Raw genomic sequence first — 19,712 nt, forward strand, 5'->3', positions numbered from 1 at the left:
AGTAAAAAATATTTAACATGTACAATTAATATGGGAACTACTTTTGAGGAAAATAAATAAATATCAGAATTAAAATGAATTGAGAGACTAAATTGAATTTTTAACTGACTCTTATGCTCAAGATTAGAGGTAATATCCCAGTCTACTTTTTCATGATTTTGATGCAGTCTTGCTTCAGTGAAAGCTGGTGGAGGGAGATTTGACTTGGAAATGATGCTCTGTCGTGAAAGACGACCTTAAATGTTCCATACGTAAATATATGTCTAATTCATCCTATCAGTTTATTCACTATTTCTCTCTGTGGGTTGAGAAATACGTCTTGAAATTTTTGCAAGACAAACCGTTTTATGAGACTTGAAAGGACGATGCATGAATTTGGAACGGATCGAGGACACCTCTGTGATAGTGACAACATTATCATACTAATATATTACTCATCCGATCCTAAATAAAAGACCTTTATACCAGTGTGTATAAGGGTTTTATATTTAGTACGAGAGGAGTAACTATTTATATATACAGTAGACTTGTGTACACACGAGACAACAAACACACACAGGATTTATGTTTATTTCCTACGTAGCTAGCTAGGCACGGCTTCAGCTAGCTCTAGCTGCAGCGGCCATATATATGTACAGAGAGACAGCTGAAGCTGTTACGTACACATAACCGGATATGATACTGACCCTGGTGCACCATACGTAGGCCCACGAACACAGGTACACCGAGGGAGACACGAGAAATGGATCAGCGTTAAGCATTGTACCAATTCATGATATAACGAACAAGGTTGTCCATTTCGGAGGGGCTGATACGTCCATCGTTGTTGGCGTCGGCGTTTCGCAGACAACGCCAGGCCCTGTATGGAGGCAACCTCGCCCCCAGTTTCTTGAGTGCTTTCTGCAGCTCCGACCAGCTCAGATGGTTGTCATTGTTCACGTCCGCTTCTCTCAATATCTTCCTCACTTGCTTTTCATCCACCACGGGTTTGGGTATGGGAATGTGCACTGGCATTTTTACCTTAGGTTCTCACTCTATATATGCTTTTATATTCTTTTAACTCTCTTTTACAGTTTTACGCCACACTGGTACTTCTTTATATAGCCACATCCCGGGTCGTGGATCTTGACCCATTTCAGTTTGAAAGTGCTCATTCTTAATGCCAGGATTCTCGCCTATCCTGTAGTATTAGAATCTTGTACGTGTCTCCCCACAGTCTTTGGGACAACCCTTCTTTTATCAAATTATTTGTTATATCTTGTTAATTATATAAGGATCCTACTCTAGCTATGATCTATGGGACACTAATAGATTTATATATGTGTGTTTGGCAGTGTATATGTAATATGTGCATGAGCCTACATGGAATTCAACCAATCGAAGAAGATGGAGCCGTGCAGACGGAATTGGGTCAATATATATCATGGAAAGAAGCTATATGATTAATAAAGGCATCAATTCACGCTTTAGATATTCGTAATCCATATCAGATAGTTTTGAGTAGATGAAGGTGATGAGCACCGAAAGATCATAAATAAATATCTTGTACGGAGAAAATTTATTATATACATAGAAGTAAAAGATAAAGACAAGCATCACACACATACAGTGGCCGTGAAGAGAATATTGCCAGTTTTACAATCATGATCATGATAAATAAGTAGCCATCATAATCATATATAATATAATTCGTAGCTAGGTTTCTGTACAGCACGAATCATTTGGGGTGAAAATAGATGCGATGAGACCTATTAAAGGCTTGCGACATAACTTGATTGGCCCCATTAATTGGGGAAAAAAAAAAGTTAGGCTTAAGCCTAATAACATGTAATCCGTGAGTGTGTGGCTACGAAAATACTAAATATTATGATCATCACCCAAGCGGACAGTTATGGAATATATGGTGAGATATGAATAAAAGAAATTATTTGTCCGCACAAAGACATTTTTATGATTACTTTGGAAAATCCGATCACTACACTTCCAGTTGATTCTCAGGACTTCAGCCATGGAACATCAACAAAGATGGCGACGAGACATTTATATAGTATAGCATTCATTCTCTTCTACTCATTTCTGATCACCACCGGCCATCCTCTTTGAACAATAGATTTACTTAGTTTCGAGGATCAATAATAATGCCACTTGTCTAACGAATCTCGCTCTTGGTCGTCAAAAAAGCAATGAAGATTATATTACAAGGAAGTAAGTAAAATATTATAGTACCTCTCTGAAACTTAATTTCTGTCGTCATTAAAAAGCAAAATCAATACTCGCTTGGGGTTTCGTTAAAAAGGCAGAGATTCTCTAAAAGAAACTGCATGCAATATATTTTTTAATTTTTTGCCTACATTAAAGAGTTAAGTATCAGGTGGTGTAATGTGGCCGCCAAGTATTAAAAATGGTGTAATATCTGCCAGGTTAAACCTCCGTTATTTTGATGATTAATTAATTGACTGAAAAAAATTCACACACACAATTTAAAAGTCAACTTTTTCTTTAAAAAAATTCTCCAAAAATTTATGACAATATGTTGCTTATAATTAGTCAATGTGTGATGATTTATAAATATTCCTCCAGAATTCATAAGTCACCCTTTTAAAAAGCATTTGTGTTCGAGATTTATAGGTGAGTATATTTTTCACATTAGTTAAGTTAGAAATAAAATAGTGTGATAAATTATAAGTGTCTTCGTTCATAAACTTATAGCTCAATTGAGTAAATGTATCTTTTAGTACGCTAGCCCCATTTCATAAATCGTGTCTTCTTTTCTGATTTCTGACAACCGAATAATAGAATTAGCCCTCATCAGTGAAAATGACTATATTTGCCCCAAAAAAAAGGACTAGAATTAGCCCTGGGGTCGTGAACAGAGCATTGGTGGTGAGGAATTAGGATCAAACAAGAAAAGGAGGCTTAAAATGTTTCGTAATCTTCACGACATTGTACCGGGTGCAGATGCGGTAAACAAAAAGTGGCTCACAAAAGACCATAAAAATCTAAACGAATGTTTCATATAATTGAAAAGAAAGGAAGCTAAAGATAAGAACAATATCCCACGGAAAACCGAAGAGTCAAGTTTGCCTAATTTGTCGTACGCTAGAAAAATGAATAAGAAATATGGGGCTTAAAACAGAAAATAGTTCATCCACTAATCATTTGTTCAGCATTTACTGCAACACAATTAAAACTGACTCAAAAAATTGAAAATCAGCTGTAAAATAATTTTGTTCATTTTCTTGCACACACACACACCCCTCTTACGCTACTTTGTTATTAATTTACACACCACATACGTTTTTCTCACACAGTCACACATATCGCTTCTTATTTATTAACTAAAAAAACTTGCACCAGAAAACACACCAAAATTTTCAAGTATTCTCTACGAAATATGTATATTATGTGTATATTGATTTGTGTTGGTTACGTTAATTTTTGCCTCTTTGATGGCCAAGTTGCTCTCACTACGATACGACGGTTGTTAGCTAAGGAATAAAAAAGCAAGGAATATTAAAGATAAAAATTAATATTTTTAGGATAAAATTTTTTTACATTAAAGATTATGGGAAAGGGCTTCATAAGAAAGACAGGAGCTAGTGACTACAAAGTGACTGTGTCAAAACTGTATACTTAAATAACACGGATTTGATAACCTGCAAATTTATTTCATCGGCTTCCATGACAAGCTGTTAAATTATATTCTTATCTTTTGCTCAACAAAAAGAAAAATATTATATTCTTATCTATTACACACCATTCGTTTAATATAGTACTCTCTAAGTTTTTGAAGTAGGCAGTGTCCAACTTCGGCGCATTCATTCGATATTGTTGTTACGTAAGTGTCACTCATGTCAGACACTTTGCCTGACCAATATTTGGAATCTTTAGCTCAATTATTATTTATGGAATCTCACCACAGTATATATATATGAGGAATAAGTTTCATCTGCTACGTGTGTAAAACCACCTAGCTATATATGCCAAAGGAATGTTCGTACCTTTAATTTACACTAAATCAAATCACTCATTCAATCTATAACTATTCATCTTAATTTAATCTCTATTCTGTTTGTTTGGGAGGAGAAATATATGAACCAGCCATTTCACTATAAGGTCTCAAACTCTCAATTAATCTTTGGCAATGGCTAAACGTGGTGAAACTTGTTGCTGTGATATTTTTCTTTACGTAAGTTAGGATATGTGGCCCGTAGCTACGACAGTAATCGTGTTTAGTTTATTGTGATAAATTTGGTGTAAAAAAATAGTAAAGTTGATATTGAAAGAAAGAAAGATTTAGGTGGATTTCAAGTTTCCTGTTAGAAAATTTACCGAAATTTTAGCACCATCTCTCTCTATATATACTCCTCCGGACCTAAATATAAAATTTTTTTGGTAATATAATATATTTACACTATAAAAAGAGTCTTATATTTAGAATTAGAGGAATGTCATATATATTTTGTGTTGATTTTTCTCCTTTTTGATAGCCAAGTTAGTGAGTTACTATCACACACACACGCATGGTGCCAACTACATTGAAAAACAGAGCTGAGACGCACGCAGGAAACATATGCATGACGAAACCATAAGTGTATTATATATCAAACTTCGACAGTACTACTGCACATTACGTACGTCCAGCGGCGCATGAACCATCTGAGAAAGATCACTGAACAGATGATATTATTATTTATTAGGAAACGCCGGCCGGTTTGACAGTAGTACGTAGTGTACAGAGTTGCATATATATGACGCAATACACAAAGCTAAGATTCATATAGGTATATATGTATAGTGATCACTCTCTTCTGCTGATCCTGGAGCTTGGGCTAGCTAGGAGCGAGCCTCCGAATATATATGAGCGACCGGGATGGTAATTAGTGAGTACCGTGAGCGTTGTACCAATCCATGAGATAACGAACTAGGGCGTCCAATTCGGAGGGGCTGATTTTTCCGTCGTGGTTGACGTCGGCCTCCTGCAGACAACGCCAAGCTCTGAACGGCGGCGACTTTGAGCCCAGTTTCTTGAGGGCTTTCTTAATCTCATACTTGCTCAGATTGTTGTCCTTGTTCACATCTGCTTCTCTCAATATCTCCCTCACCCGCCCTTCAGTCTCTACCCCTTTCGGTACAGCAAACACCCCCATTTTTAATCCAATATATATCTATGGTTTATCGCACCCCTCCTTCCTTTATTTCCCTTCTATATATCAATCTCTGCCTTCCCCTCCCTGATCGCTGTAGCTGGCTTACACACACACCCACATATCAATACTAGCGCCTAGCCGCCTAGTATTGTTCAAACTAAAGTGCTGAAAGGTAATTTAGACTTTAAGTTGAGTACTTCATTTTGAAAAGGAAGAAGATTGATGTAAATCTGTTTTTTTTTTCCCCCCTTTGCTTGAGAAGAGGAATGGTTAAAAGAGTTCAGTTCAGAGGAAGTTGATGAAAAACGGGCAAAAGACAGTTATGTTGTATGTACATGAAGAGCACCAGACGGCGACACATAAAACTACAGAAGAGGTTAACCAGAGAGGAGGAAAAGACAATATGATACAGTCACACATGACACAACGCAGGATTTACGTGGATTCCTGCGTAAGCGTTAGCTGCAAGCTGCCGTAGAACTTGACAATACACACACATATAGTTACGAACAAACGCAAGAAAAGACTAGATGTGCGTATCAGTATTTCTGGGTGTACCAGCTGAGGATACAAGCGACGAGCTTGTCCGTTTCGGCTTTGCCGGAGATTTGACTGTCGCGATCAGAGTCGGCGATTCGGAGAAGAAGGTAAGCTCTGAAACAGGGCCAGCGTGAGCCGATTTCTTTCAAAGCTTTCTTGAGCTCATCCTTGGTGAGACACCCGTCGCCGTTTGTGTCCGCTTTTGCTAAGATCTCCCTCACGTGCTTCTCCGTCATTACTGATCGGGCTACCACCAGTGGGGCTACGTGCACGGGTATATACACTGGCATTATAGTCACTGCTTTGCCTTCGCTCTCTTCCTATCTTCTTTCTTCTCAATTTCTTGCATTTTCCTTGCTTCTCATCCTTTTATACCCTGAAATCTATGTGACGGGCGGTTCTTCTTCTTCTTCTTTCTACTGCGAGTGCTAAATTAATAATGCCAGGATTCTTGCCTATCCTATAATCCTAGCATGTTAGCTCGCTATTAGGCATCCCACCACAGTCTTTGGGATTATCCTTTTATAATGCTTCGTTTTGTTAATGAGGGATCCCACCCTTGCTATCTCTGGGGAAAATTTTTTGCCTGAATCATCATATTCATATAGTATACTGTATTATCTGGAGTACGGACTATTCTGATTCTCAATTCATATCAAATCTATCTCTATATAGCCAACGTTAGTTACAAACCCGGTTATGCAGCCTTTCTTTTCGAGAGTCTAGGCGAAGAAATGGGCTCGCTTTTGGATTAGAAGTAAAGTTAATGTCAAGTTCATCAATGCGTGTGCCAGTTAATTATGAAGATTATTTGTCTTCTCCTATGTGATTTGTGATAATATTATCTGTGATTTTAATATAAATGCTAGATTGGTTTAAGACTTAATCTTAAATATAAAATTTTAATCTATTTTATTTTGTAAAATTATAATTTTCTTTTAAAGTATTCATATTGATTGTGAATTGAGGATTGATTGTAAGGAGTTCTTACTAATGGATAACTCCAATACAAGTAATTAAATAAAATATATGTTCAAACAACTAATTTAATTAATTTTTTAATTATTTTAAATTAGTACTACCTCCGGTCCTTAATATAAGACCTTGTTTGACTTTTATTTTGGTCTTAAATATAAGACTCCAATTCACTTTGTCTTTATATTTATGCATTTTTTTTTCAAAGTAGTCCTTCTAACAAATAACTAACTTAACTTCTTTTCTTAATCTCCTCAAATTAGTCAACTAGCTCTTATAATTAGAACTGAGGGTAGTATTGAAGATTGAAAGGTAGTTATAAATTACTAATACACAAGCAAAAGATAATTGCCACTTTTCATTCGCACTAGATAGATCCGAACTGGGGGAGTCAAAGCAGGTGGAGCCGGGCGGGATCTTTTTTCTTTTTCTGGGCATAATCGGGTCATAAGAAAGAAGGAAGCCATACTTGATTTATCCCTGAAAGTAATTAAGACATCAATTCACGCTTTATATATTCTATGTAATCATTACCTAATAAATGATGGGGAATGGTGGACACGTTATTGTAAAAAAATAAAAAAGGGGAATTTATTCCCCAAAAAAATAGGGTAAGAACGGAAGACCATGATGAACAAATATGTGGCATGGAAAAAATATTTCATAAAAAGGGAAAGATAGGCATTACAGAAGCAATGAAAACCATATAATCATCTCTCCAGTTCCAGTACGCTACAAATTAATGAAAAATTAGGCAGACTCAATAGGAAGACCCGTCCACTCAACTTGAGGCCTATTAAAAAAAAAAAGGATAAGATGTGATGTTCAAGGCTCAAACCCTTATGATGTAACTAAAAAAAAAATCCTCAGCTAATCTATTTTAATTTGTATAAACTTTGTCAAGATCAAAGGTGGAGCCTTAAGGACAAATAAAAATATTGATCCCACCCTGGATGAAATTTATACATATATTAAAAAAATTATAACAGATGACAGTATCGTTCAACTACCTATCTTGATCTACACGATTATAGAATAAAACTAAAAATATTCGGTGATCTAGTTATAGAATATATGGCAAGATATGGATAAATGAACTTTTGTCCGAACAGAACATTATGATTTCCTCCTTTAAAGGAAAAAAACATATCAGGCACGGACTCTTGGAGGAACATATACAAAATACAATAGAGAAGGCTATACAACACGTACTATCACCTGTTCTCCTCAATAATCAATCTTCCTGATACGCTTATTATATGCTTTTGTAAAGTACTCCCTAGGTTCCTTCCATTCAGGCATCTTCTGTAAGGTTTTTTAAGTCCAAAATACATAAGATGTTATGTGAAAATATCTAATGATTTTCTATTTTCGCCTTAAAATTTTAATTAGTGATCTTATAAATTGTAAGTGGAAGATTTGTATTTCTTTCATAAATTTAATAATGTGACATCCTATTTATGAAAATATTGGAAACACTTCATAGTAATATAGGAGGTGGCGCACGTCTTGGAACAATTTACTATTATTATTTTGTAAAATGAAACCAGAAACAGACGAGTGTCGTCTTAAGCAATATAAGATTAGCAAGGAAGAAAGGTGGAATAATTAATAGCAGTTATTCTTCTTTTCTATGAACCCCTTTGAACTTACTTTTGTGTCGTTATCTATTAAGAAATTAAAATCGGTTTTCTTCCTGCATGCTTATTTTATTAAGAACGCGATTCGAGTTATATTGTCAAAAAGATAAATATCTCATCAAAAGACGAAGAACTTTATAGCAATATATACTGACATGCCCCATTACTCACTTTGGATCTTCGTAAAAAATATGGAATCTCTCTCTCTCTCTCTCTCTCTCTCTCTGTGAAAAAGAAAGGAATTTTAATATATTTTTAATTTATTCCTTACATTACGTTATCTCTTCTAATTATTAAATTATTAGAACGGATGCTGCGACTGCGTCCGTGAGAAGCTTCAATATTTTTGGTTGGTCACTGTATAGACATTTTATTCTTCTAATTAACTTCCAATGCATAAAAAGAACCTCTACGGCTGCATTAAACAAGTTCATAAGTTGGTTCATCATGGATTTATTTTATGATCCTGACCATTGTATCGAATCATTTTGTCAGGTTTAAAGAACACGTGAAACAAAAATAAACAGTAAAGTAAAAATAAAATAATTTTAGTTGTATCATTCGTCATATTACTGATTAATGATTCCTATTATATTATGATCCGCCCCATCCTAGTCGACCCAATATTTTCTAATGTCAGACTGGAGTAAGATCATCAAATAGTCCAATGTTAGTATACTACTAACATTTATTACTCCTGCTTCTTATCAATCTCCCATCTTTAATATAAAAGTCATATAATTAATTTGTGAAGGCTAAAAAAAATTAGTTGGATTAGTTATTTATAATATTTTGCTTAACATCCTTTTATTAATTATGCGAACTATAATAAAAATCCTTTAACATGTATAATTAACACAGGACCTATTTTGGAAGAAAATAAATAAATGAAAACCAAAATGGATTGAAAGATCAAATTGAATTTTTAACGGGCTCTTATACTTAGAATTAGAAGTAGTGCTATTTATGCCTCTCAGTTTACTTTTTCATTATTTTGATGCAGTATTGCTTCAGTGAAAGCTGGTGGAGAGAGATTTGACTCGGAGATGATGCTCTATCATGAAAGACGACCTTAAATGTTCCATATGTATATATACGTCTCATTCATCCTATCAGTTTATTTACTCTTTCTCTCTGTGGATTGAGAAACGTACGTCTTGAAATTTTTGCAAGACAAACCGTTTTGTGAAACTTGAAAGGACGATGCGTGAATTTAGAACGGATCGAGAACACCTCTGTGATAGTGACAAAATTATCATTCTAATATATTAACTATTTATATATGTAATAGACTTGCGTACGCACGAGACACAAACCCACAGGATTTATGTTTATTTCCTATGTAGCTAGCTAGGCACGGCTTCAGCTAGCTCTAGCTGCAGCGGCTATATATATGTAGAGAGTTACCTACACATAACTGGATATGATACTGACCCTGGTGGTGGCGGACCATACATAGGGCCGCGAGCACATATACACCGAGGGAGATACGATAAATGGATCAGCGTTAAGCATTGTACCAATTCATGATATAACGAACGAGGTTGTCCACTTCGGAGGGGCTGACAAGGCCATCGTTGTTGGCGTCGGCGTTTCGCAGACCACGCCAGGCCCTGTATGGAGGGAACTTCGACCCCAGTTTATTGAATGCTTTCTGCAGCTCCGACCAGCTCAGATTGTTGTCATTGTTCACGTCGACTTCTCTCAATATCTCCCTCACTAGCCTTTCATCCACCCCGGGTTTGGGGTTGACTTGTTGTTTGGGAACGCACACTGGCATTTTTACCTCAACTTCTCACTCTATATATGCTGCCTCTATATGCTTTTATATTCTTGTGACTCTCTTCTAAGTTTTACGCCACACTCGCACTTCTTTATATAGCCACATCCCGGGTTGTGGATCTTGACCCATTTCAGTCTGAAAGTGCTCATTCTTAATGCCAGGATTCTCGCCTATCCTGTAGTATTAGAATCTTGAACGTGTCTCCCCACAGCCTTTGGGACTACCCTTCTTTTATCAAATTACTCTTTCGGTCTTTAATATAAGATCTATTTAACTAATTTGATTAGATTAAAGAAATTAGGTAAGTTAGTTAATTATAAGAAATATGACATGTTTTTCCTAAAACACCATAATCATGTTTCTTAATATCCTTCCTCCCTCACTTATTTGATTATGGTTGAAGAAGTATTCACAGGAGTAATTTAGGAAAAAAATTAATAAATATAAGAAATAGATCTTCTCTTTAGGATCAAAATTAACTTAATAATTAGGTCCTATATTAAGGACCGAAGGAATATTAATTATATCTTGTTAATTATATGAGGATCCTACTCTAGCTATGATCTATGAGACACTAATAGATTTGTATATTTGTGTTTGGCAGTGTATATATAATGTGTGCTTAAGCCTACGGGGAATTCAACCAATCGAAGAAGATGGAGCCGTGCAGGCGGAACTGGGTCAGTATATATCATGGAAAGAAGCTATGTGATTAATAGAGGCATCAATTCACGCTTTAGATATTCGCAATCCATACCAGATAGTTTTGAATAGATGAAGGTGATGAGCAGCAAAAGATCATAAATAAATATCTTGTGCGGAAAAATTCATTTTATGTATAGAAGTAAAAGATAATAGATAATTAAGCATCACACACATGCAGCGGCCGTACGTCAAGAGAATATTGCCAGTTTTACAATCATGACCATGATTCCCAGGCCTCCAGCCATGGAGCATCAACAAAGATGGCGACAAGACAATTATATAATAATAGATTTACGTAGTTTCGAGGATCAATAATAATGCCACTTGCCTAACGACTCTCGCTATCGCTCGTCAAAAAAAGCAATGAAGATTATATTACAAGGAAGTAAGTAGAATATTATAGTGCCTCCCTGAAACTTGATTTCTGTCGCCATTAAAGCAAAAGCAATACTCACCTGGGGCTTCGTTAAAAAGGCAGAGGTTCTCTAAAAGAAACGGCAATAGATTTTTTTTAATTTTTTGCCTACATTAAGGAGTTAAGTATCAAGTGGTGTAATGTGGCCCCAAAGTATTAAAAATGGTATAATATCTGCTTTGATGATTAATTAATTGACTGACCAAAAAATTCACAAACAATTTAAAAGTAAACTTTTTCTTTAAAAAAATTCTCTAAAAATTCATGACAATATGTTGCTTATAATTAGTCAATGTGTGATGATTTATAAATATTCCTCCAGAATTCATAAGTTACCCTTTTAAAAAACTTAATGCTCAGCTTGATGTGTTCGAGATTTATAGGTGAATATATTTTTCACATTAGTTAAATTACAAATTAAAATAGTGTGATAAATTATAAGCTTCTTCGTTCATAAACTTATAGCTCAACTAAGTAAATGTATTTTTTAGTACGCGCGCTAGCCCCGTTTCATAAATCGTGTGTCTTCTTTTCTGAGTTCTAACAACCGGATAATAGAATCAGCCCTCATTGGTGAAAATGACTATATTTGCCCAAAAATAAGGAATAGAATTAGCCCTGGGGACGTGAAAAGAGCATTGGTGGTGAGGAATTAGGATAAAATATGCTTCGTAATCTTCAAGACATTGTCTCTGGTGCAGATGTGGTAAACAAAAAGTGGCTGAAAAAAAGACCATAAAAATCTGAACGAATGTTCCATATATAATTGAAAAGAAAAGAAGCTAAAGATAAGAACAATATTCCATGGAAAACCGAAGGCTCAAGTTCGCCTAATTTGTTGTATACTACAAAAAACAAAGAAATATATGGCACTCAAAACAGAAAATAGTTCATCCACTGATCATTTGTTCAATATTTACTGCAATACAATTAAAACTTACTCAAAAAATTGAAAATCAGCTGTAAAGTAGTATTATTTTGTTCGTTTTCTTGTGCATATATATACATATATATCTTATTTTATTATTAACTTGCACACCATATATATTTTTCTCATACATATCGCCTCTTATTTATTAACTAAAAAAACTTGCACAAGAAAACACACCAAAATTTTCAAGTCTTCTCTATGAAATATGTATGTATGTATTAATCTGTGTTGGTTACGTTAATTTTTGCCTCTTTGATGGCCAAGTTGCTCTCATTACGATACGACGGTCGTTAGTTAAGGAATAAAAAGGCAAGGAATATTAAAGATAAAAAATTAATATTTTTTGGATAAAAAGTTTTTATATTAAAGATTATGGCAAAGGGCTTTATAATGAAGACAGGAGCTAGTGGCTACAAAGTGACTCTGTCAAAACTGTATACTTAAATAACATGGATTTGATGACCTGTAAATTTATTTCCTCGGCTTCCATGACAAGCTGTTAAATTATATTCTTGTCTTTTGCTCAAAAAAAAAAAAATTCCTATCTGTTACACACCATTCGTTTAATAGTGTATAAGTTTTTGAAGCAGGCAGTGTCCAACTTCGGAGCATTTATTCGATAGTGTTCTTACGTAAGTGTCACTGATGTCAGACACTTTGCCTCACCAATATTTGGAATCTTTAGCTCAATTATTATTTATGGAGTCTCACCACAGTATGTATTATATAAATATATGAGGCATAAGTTTCATCTGCTACGTAAGTAAAACCACCTAGCTATATATGCCAAAGGAATGTCCGTACCTTCAGTTTACGCTAAATCAAATTATCACTCATTCAATCTATAAATATCCAACTTAATTTAATCTCTATTCTGTTTGTTTGGGAGGAGAAATATATGAACCAGCTATTTCACTATAAGGTCTCAAACTCTCAATTAATCTTTGGCAATGGCTAAACGTGGTGAAACTCGTTGCCGTGACATTTTTCTTTACGTAAGCTATGATATGCGGCCGGTAGGTACGACAGTAATCATGTCTAGTTTATTGTGATAAATTTGGTGTAAAAAAACAGTACAGTTAATATTGAAAGAAAGAAAGATTTAGGCGGATTTCAATTTTTTTCTCTTAGAAAAATCCACCTTTTTCATCTCTAGAAATTTAGCACCGTCTCTCTCTATATACGTAGTATCATATATATTTTGTGTTGATTTTTCTCCTTTCTGATAGCCCAGTTAGTGAGTTACTCCCTTCATCCCTTTAAAGACAATAAATGTGTAAAAATTAAAAGTTTTTTCTCTAAAATATCCTTATTTATAGGGAGACAGAGTATAAGAAAGAGAATAAGAAACTATTATAATAAAGAGAGTTATGAAAAAAAAAGAAAATGTGTGATGGAGAGATCATGATTTGAGAAATAAGATAATAAATATATTGAACATTAAAATAAATAATTAATGAGGAAAAAATAGAGAATTTACTACAAAAATTTAAGACAACCTGCAAATGTTGCTTATATTTAGAGATAAGAGGGAGATGGTAGCTGTTACTTATAGAAAGGGATGGAGGGAGTATTGTCACACACACACATATGGTGCCAATTCTACATTGAAAAACAAAGCTGAGATGCTCGCAGGAAACATATGCGTGATGAAAGTCCAATGATTTAAAACTCAAATCGGACCGGACAGTCGAATTGGTCCAACTATCGACTAGTAATCATTGTGGTTCGTTTCAACTGGTTCGCTCGTTTTATCATTTGAATTGTTTCTAGCTGCTTCCAGACGCTGTTTAGACCGAAAGCCGACATTAACCCGTGAGCCGGGATAGTTTTGTAAAAACTGAACAACCCAACTGTCTTACACTAGTGTTTGAAAAAAAAATAATCGTCCGTAATATCTAACTCATCACATCCACTCAAGATTTGTGTTTGACATGCAGAAGAGAAGAACACCAGAGAAGAGAAAAGAAGAAGATAAGAACTTATCAAAAGTTAAAAAGAAAAAAGAAAATCTAACAATAGGATCAAAACTACTTGTCAACGCAAAAAAAAGTAGAAGAAAGATTGGGCCTTCAAGAGAGTTGTCGAAACTATCGTTCTACGGAGGCCACCTCCTGTTTTGATTTTTGAGTAGCACCCGATGCACTCTTGGGAAGTGGAACTTGGAAAGAAACCAACTCCTTGCTTGTGAGGGTAAAAAACCCATCTGACACGCATAGGTTGCAGTAAAATGATTTTAAAAAAAATTAACTATTTTATGCTAAAATATAGGAAAATAAAATTTTATACTATATTAATAATATATTTAAAGGGTATTGACAGCCGCAAATTTAGTTTGTTAACCTTCTGTTAGAGCTTTCTAGGATTTAGTTAAGCTTAGATGTCCCACTTAATAACATGTGTATCTATACATGTTATAGTATTATTTTTAATAGTAACAACTTTCTGCAAAAAGGAAATTCTTTAATTATCTTATTTCTTTTTTGCTTTGGGCACAGTTATGGTATTAAAATTTGTTTTAATAATTTCATTGTTTTAAGTGCTAAAAAAAAATCATTGTTTTAAGAGTTGAGAGTTGGGACTGATATTGTGACATGTCAGTTTGGCTATATTCATTCTTAAGTCATGTAATATTTTTATATTTATATTATCATATAGATAATATTATTTTTTTATTTAATTATTACATTACTGGTCCAACCATAAGAATCGTGGACCACTAGTCTCTCCAGCTCAATATCTGGTCCGGCTTTTAAAACATGAAACCATAATATGTGTATTATACATCAATCTTCAACAGTACTATCTTCTTTGCCTTCGCTTTCTGCCTATCTTCTTTCTTCTCCATTTCTTGCCTTTTCCTTGCTTCTTATCCTTTTATACCCTGAAATCCATGTGACGGGCGGCTCTTGTTCTTCTTATTCTTCTTCTTCTTTCTACTGAGAGTGCTAAATTAATAATGCCAGGATTCTCGCCTATCCCATAATACTAGCATCTTAGCTCGCTATTAGCCATCCAACCACCGTCTTTGGGATTATCCTTTTATAATGCTATGTCTTGTTAATGAGGGATCCCGCTCTTGCTATCTCTGGGGAAAATATTTTGCCTGAATCATCATATTCATATAGTATACCGTATTATCTGGAGTAGCGACTATTCTGATTCTCAATTCAGGTCAAATCTCTCTCTCTATATAGCCAGCTTTAGTTACAAAGCTGGGTATGCAGTCTTGGGGTCTAGGCGAAGAAATGAGCTCGCTTTCGGATTAGAAGTAAAATTAATGTCAAACTCATCAATTCGTGTGCTAGTTAATTATGAAGATTATTTGTCTTCTCCTATGTGATTTGTGATAATATTATCTGTGATTTTAATATAAATGCTGGGTTAGTACAGGAATTAATTTTAAATACAAGATTTTAATCTACTTTATTTTTTAAAAATTATAATTTTTTTTAAGTATTCATGTTGATTGTAGATTAATTGTTAGAGGTTTTTACCAATTGGTAACTCTAATACAAATAATTAAACATGATACATATTTATTACAAATAACTAATTTAATTAATTTTTTAAATTTTTTATAAATTAATTATTCAGCGATTATATTAAAGATTGAAGGTTCGGTAAAGATACATGTACTTGATGTCCCGCCCAAGAAAGAGACCCAAGTCCTAGTAGCCCCGCTAAATGGTGATTCAACATAGATTCTACATCTTGGAACCAAGCCAATTTTGGAGCAGTTTTGTGATAATGAAACCAACCAGCAAAAAGCATTAAGGCTGCAAAGACCAATGCACCAATTGTGGTACAATAGAGTTGTAATTCACTAGTTAAACTGCTAATATACGGGCAAAAGATACTCGTCATTTTACATCCGCACCAGATAGATCCGAATTCAAGGAGTCAAAGGAGGTGGAGCCGGGCAGGATCTTCTCTCTTCTTGGCATAATCGGGTTAAAAGAAAGAGGGAAGCTATACTTAATTTATCCCTGAAATAATTAAGACAATAGTTCACGCTTTATACATTCTTCGTAATCATTACCTAATAGATGATGGGTAATGGTGGACACGTTATTCTAAAAAATGAAAAAGGGGAATTTATTTCCCAAAATAAATAGCGGAAGAACAGAAGATCATCAATAAATATCTGGCATGGAAAAAATATTTTATAGAAAAGGAAAGGTAAGCCTGACAGAAGCAGTGAAGACAATATAATCATCTCTCCAGTCCCAGTAACTACAAATTAATGAAAAATTAGGCAGAGTCAATAGGAAGAACCCGTCCGCTCAACTTGAGACCAGAGTGATGTTCAGGGTCCAAACCCTTATAGTGTAACTAAAAAATAATAATTTCCTCAATTAATCTATTTTAATTTGTATAAACTTTGTCAAGATCAAAGGTGAAGCCTTAAGGACAAATAAAAATATTGATCCCACCCTGGATGAAATATATACATATACTAAAAAAATTATAACAGATGACAGTACCATTCAACTACCTATCTTGATCTACACGATTATAGAATAAAACTAAAAATATTCGGTGATCTAGTTATAGAATATATGGCAAGATATGGATAAATGAACTTTTGTCCGAATAGAACATTATGATTTCCTTCTTACCTATAAGGCGCGGACTCTTGGAGGAGCATATACAAAATACAATAGAGAAGACTACAACACGTACTATCACCTGTTCTCCTCAATAATCAATATTTCTGATACTCTTGTTATATCCTTTTGTAATTTACTCCCTAAGTCTCTTCCATTCAGGCATCTTCCGTAAGGTTTTTTTAAGTCCAAAATACATAAGACGTTATGTGAAAATATCTAATGATTTTCTATTTTCGCCTTAAAATTTTAATTAGTGATCTTGTAAATTGTAAGTGGAAGATTTGGATCGCTTTCATAAATTCATGAAAATATTGGAAACACTTCATAATAACATAGGAGAGGTGGTGCATGTCTTGGAACAATTTATTACTACCTCTGGTTCTTAATATAAGACGTTGTTTGACTTCTATTTTGGTCTTAAATATAAGATCCCAATCTATTTTGTCTCTCATATTTATACATTTTTTTTCAAAGTAGTCCTTCTAATAATGATAGTTTTAGTCAAGACACTTGTTTACCAAGGATATTTTAGAAAAAAACACTATTTATGACAAATAACTAACTTAACATATTTTTTTAATCTCCTCAAATTAGTCAACTAGCTCTTATAATTAGGACTGGAGGTAGTATTATTATTTTGTAACATGAAACCAGAGACAGACGAGGGTCGTCCAAAGCAATATAAGATTAGCAAGGAAGAAAGGTGGAATGATTAATAGCAGTTATTCTTCTTTTCTATGAACCCCTTTGAACTTGCTTTGTGTCGTTATCCATTAAGAAAATCGGTTTTCTTCCTGCATGCTTATTTTCTTAAGAACGCGATTCCAGTTAGGTTGGTCAAAAAGATAAATATCTCATCAAAAGACGAAGAACTTTATAACAATACTTTTCGGGTATAGGACCTTTACACTAGTATAAAGGTCTTATATTTAAAACCGGAGGAGTATATACTTACAGGCCCCATTACTCACTTTGGATCTTCATAAAAAATATGGAGTCTCTCTCTCTCTCTCAAAAACAGAAAAGGAATTTTAATATATGTTTAATTTATTTCTTACATTAAGTTACCTCTTCTAATTATTTAATTATTAGAACGGATGCTGCGACTGCGTCCGTGAGAAGCTTCAATATTTTTTGTTGGTTAGTGTATAGACATTTTATTCTTCTAACTCCCAATGCATAAAAGAACCTCTACAGCTGCATAAAACAAGTTCATAAGTTGGTTCATCATGGATTTAGTTTGTGATCCTGACCTTTGTATCGAATCATTTTGTCAGGTTTAAAGAACACGTGAAACAAAAATAAACAGTAAAATAAAAATAATCTTAGTTGTATCGTTGGTCATATTACTGATTAATGATTCTTATTATATTATGATCCGCCCCATCCCAGACGACCCAATATTTTCTAATGTGAGACGAGAGTAAGATCATCGAATAGTCAAATGTTAGTATATACTAAAATTTATTACTCTTGCTTCTTACCAATGTCCGATCTTTAATATAGAAGTTATTTAATTAATTTACGAATACTAAAAAATATTAGTTGGATTAGTTATTTATAATATCTTGCATAACATCTTCTTATTAATTATATGCATTAGAATAAAAAATCCTTTAACGTGTACAATTAACATAGGAACTACTTTGGAGGAAAATAAATAAATATAAGAATCAAAATAGATTGAGAGATCAAATTAAATTTTTATCTGGCTTTTATACTTAGAATTAGAGGTAATACTGTTTATGTCTTCAAGTTTACTTAGAGGTAATACTGTTTATGTCTTCAAGTTTACTTTTTCATTATTTTGATGCAGTCTAGCTTCAGTGAAAGCTGGTGGAGAGAGATTTGACTTGGAAATGATGCTCTATCATGAAAGACGACCTTAAATGTTCCATATGTATATACATGTCTCATTCATCCTATCAGTTAATTTACTCTTTCTCTCTGTGGGTTGAGAAACGTACATCTTGAAATTTTTGCAAGACAAACCGTTTTGTGGAACTTGAAAGGACGATGCATGAGTTTAGAACGGATCGAGAACACCTCTGTGATAGTGAAAACATCATCATACTAATATATTAACTATTTGCATATATAGCAGACTTACATACACACGATACAACAAACACACACAGGATTTATGTTTATTTCCTATGTAGCTAGCTAGGCACGGCTTCAGCTAGCTCTAGCTGCAGCGGCCACATAAATGTACAGGGAGACAGCTGAAGCTGTTACGTACACATAACTGGATATGATACTGATGACCCTGGTGGACCATATAAGGCCCACTAACACATATTCACCGAGGGAGACAAGAGAAATGGATCAGCGTTAAGCATTGTACCAATTCACGATATAACGAACGAGGTTGTCCATTTCGGAGGGGCTGATACGTCCATCGTTGTTGGCGTCTGCGTTTTGCAGACAACACCATGCCCTGTATGGAGGCAACTTGGACCCCAGTTTCTTGAGTGCTTTCTGCAGCTCCGACCAGCTCAGATGGTTGTCATTGTTCACATCCGCTTCTCTCAATATCTCCCTCACTACCTTTTCATCCACCACGCGCTTGTTTCTGTCTTGGTTGGGTAGGGGAATGTGTACTGGCATTTTTACCTTAACTTCTCACTCTATATATGCTTTTATATTCTTTTGACTCTCTTTTACAGTTTTACGCCACACTGGAACTTCTTTATATAGCCACATCCCGGGTCGTGGATCTTGACCCATTTCAGTTTGAAAGTCCTCCTTCTTAATGCCAGGATTCTCGCCTATCCTGCAGAGTATTGGAATCTTGTACGTGTCTCCCCACAGTCTATGGGACTACCCTTCTTTTACCAAACTATTAATTATATCTTGTTAATTACATAAGGATCCTACTCTAGCTATGATCTAAGGGACACTAATAGATTTATATATTTGTGTTTGGCAGTGTATATATAATGTGTGCATAAGCCTAC

At 34.5% G+C, this 19,712-nt stretch overlaps 2 protein-coding genes across 2 annotated transcripts; both read right to left on the reverse strand.

The window, feature by feature from the left end:
- Window positions 1-509: 509 nt before the first annotated feature.
- On the reverse strand, window positions 510-19,400 carry LOC114729689 (uncharacterized). Its single transcript, XM_028916727.1, has 2 exons — window positions 19,303-19,400; window positions 510-969 (listed from the first exon to the last, which is right to left on the reverse strand). Exons 1-2 carry the CDS (start codon window positions 19,360-19,362, stop codon window positions 754-756), a joined length of 276 nt encoding a protein of 91 aa, XP_028772560.1. The 5' UTR covers window positions 19,363-19,400; the 3' UTR covers window positions 510-753.
- Window positions 9,781-10,146, reverse strand: LOC114729690 (uncharacterized). The gene has a single exon (XM_028916728.1). It carries the CDS (start codon window positions 10,083-10,085, stop codon window positions 9,813-9,815), a length of 273 nt encoding a protein of 90 aa, XP_028772561.1. The 5' UTR covers window positions 10,086-10,146; the 3' UTR covers window positions 9,781-9,812.
- Window positions 19,401-19,712: the final 312 nt, after the last annotated feature.

This window comes from Neltuma alba, unplaced genomic scaffold (genome assembly GCF_004799145.2).
Source record: "Neltuma alba isolate B1F8T4 unplaced genomic scaffold, ASM479914v2 tig00012663_pilon, whole genome shotgun sequence".
NCBI classification, from domain to species: domain Eukaryota; kingdom Viridiplantae; phylum Streptophyta; class Magnoliopsida; order Fabales; family Fabaceae; genus Neltuma; species Neltuma alba.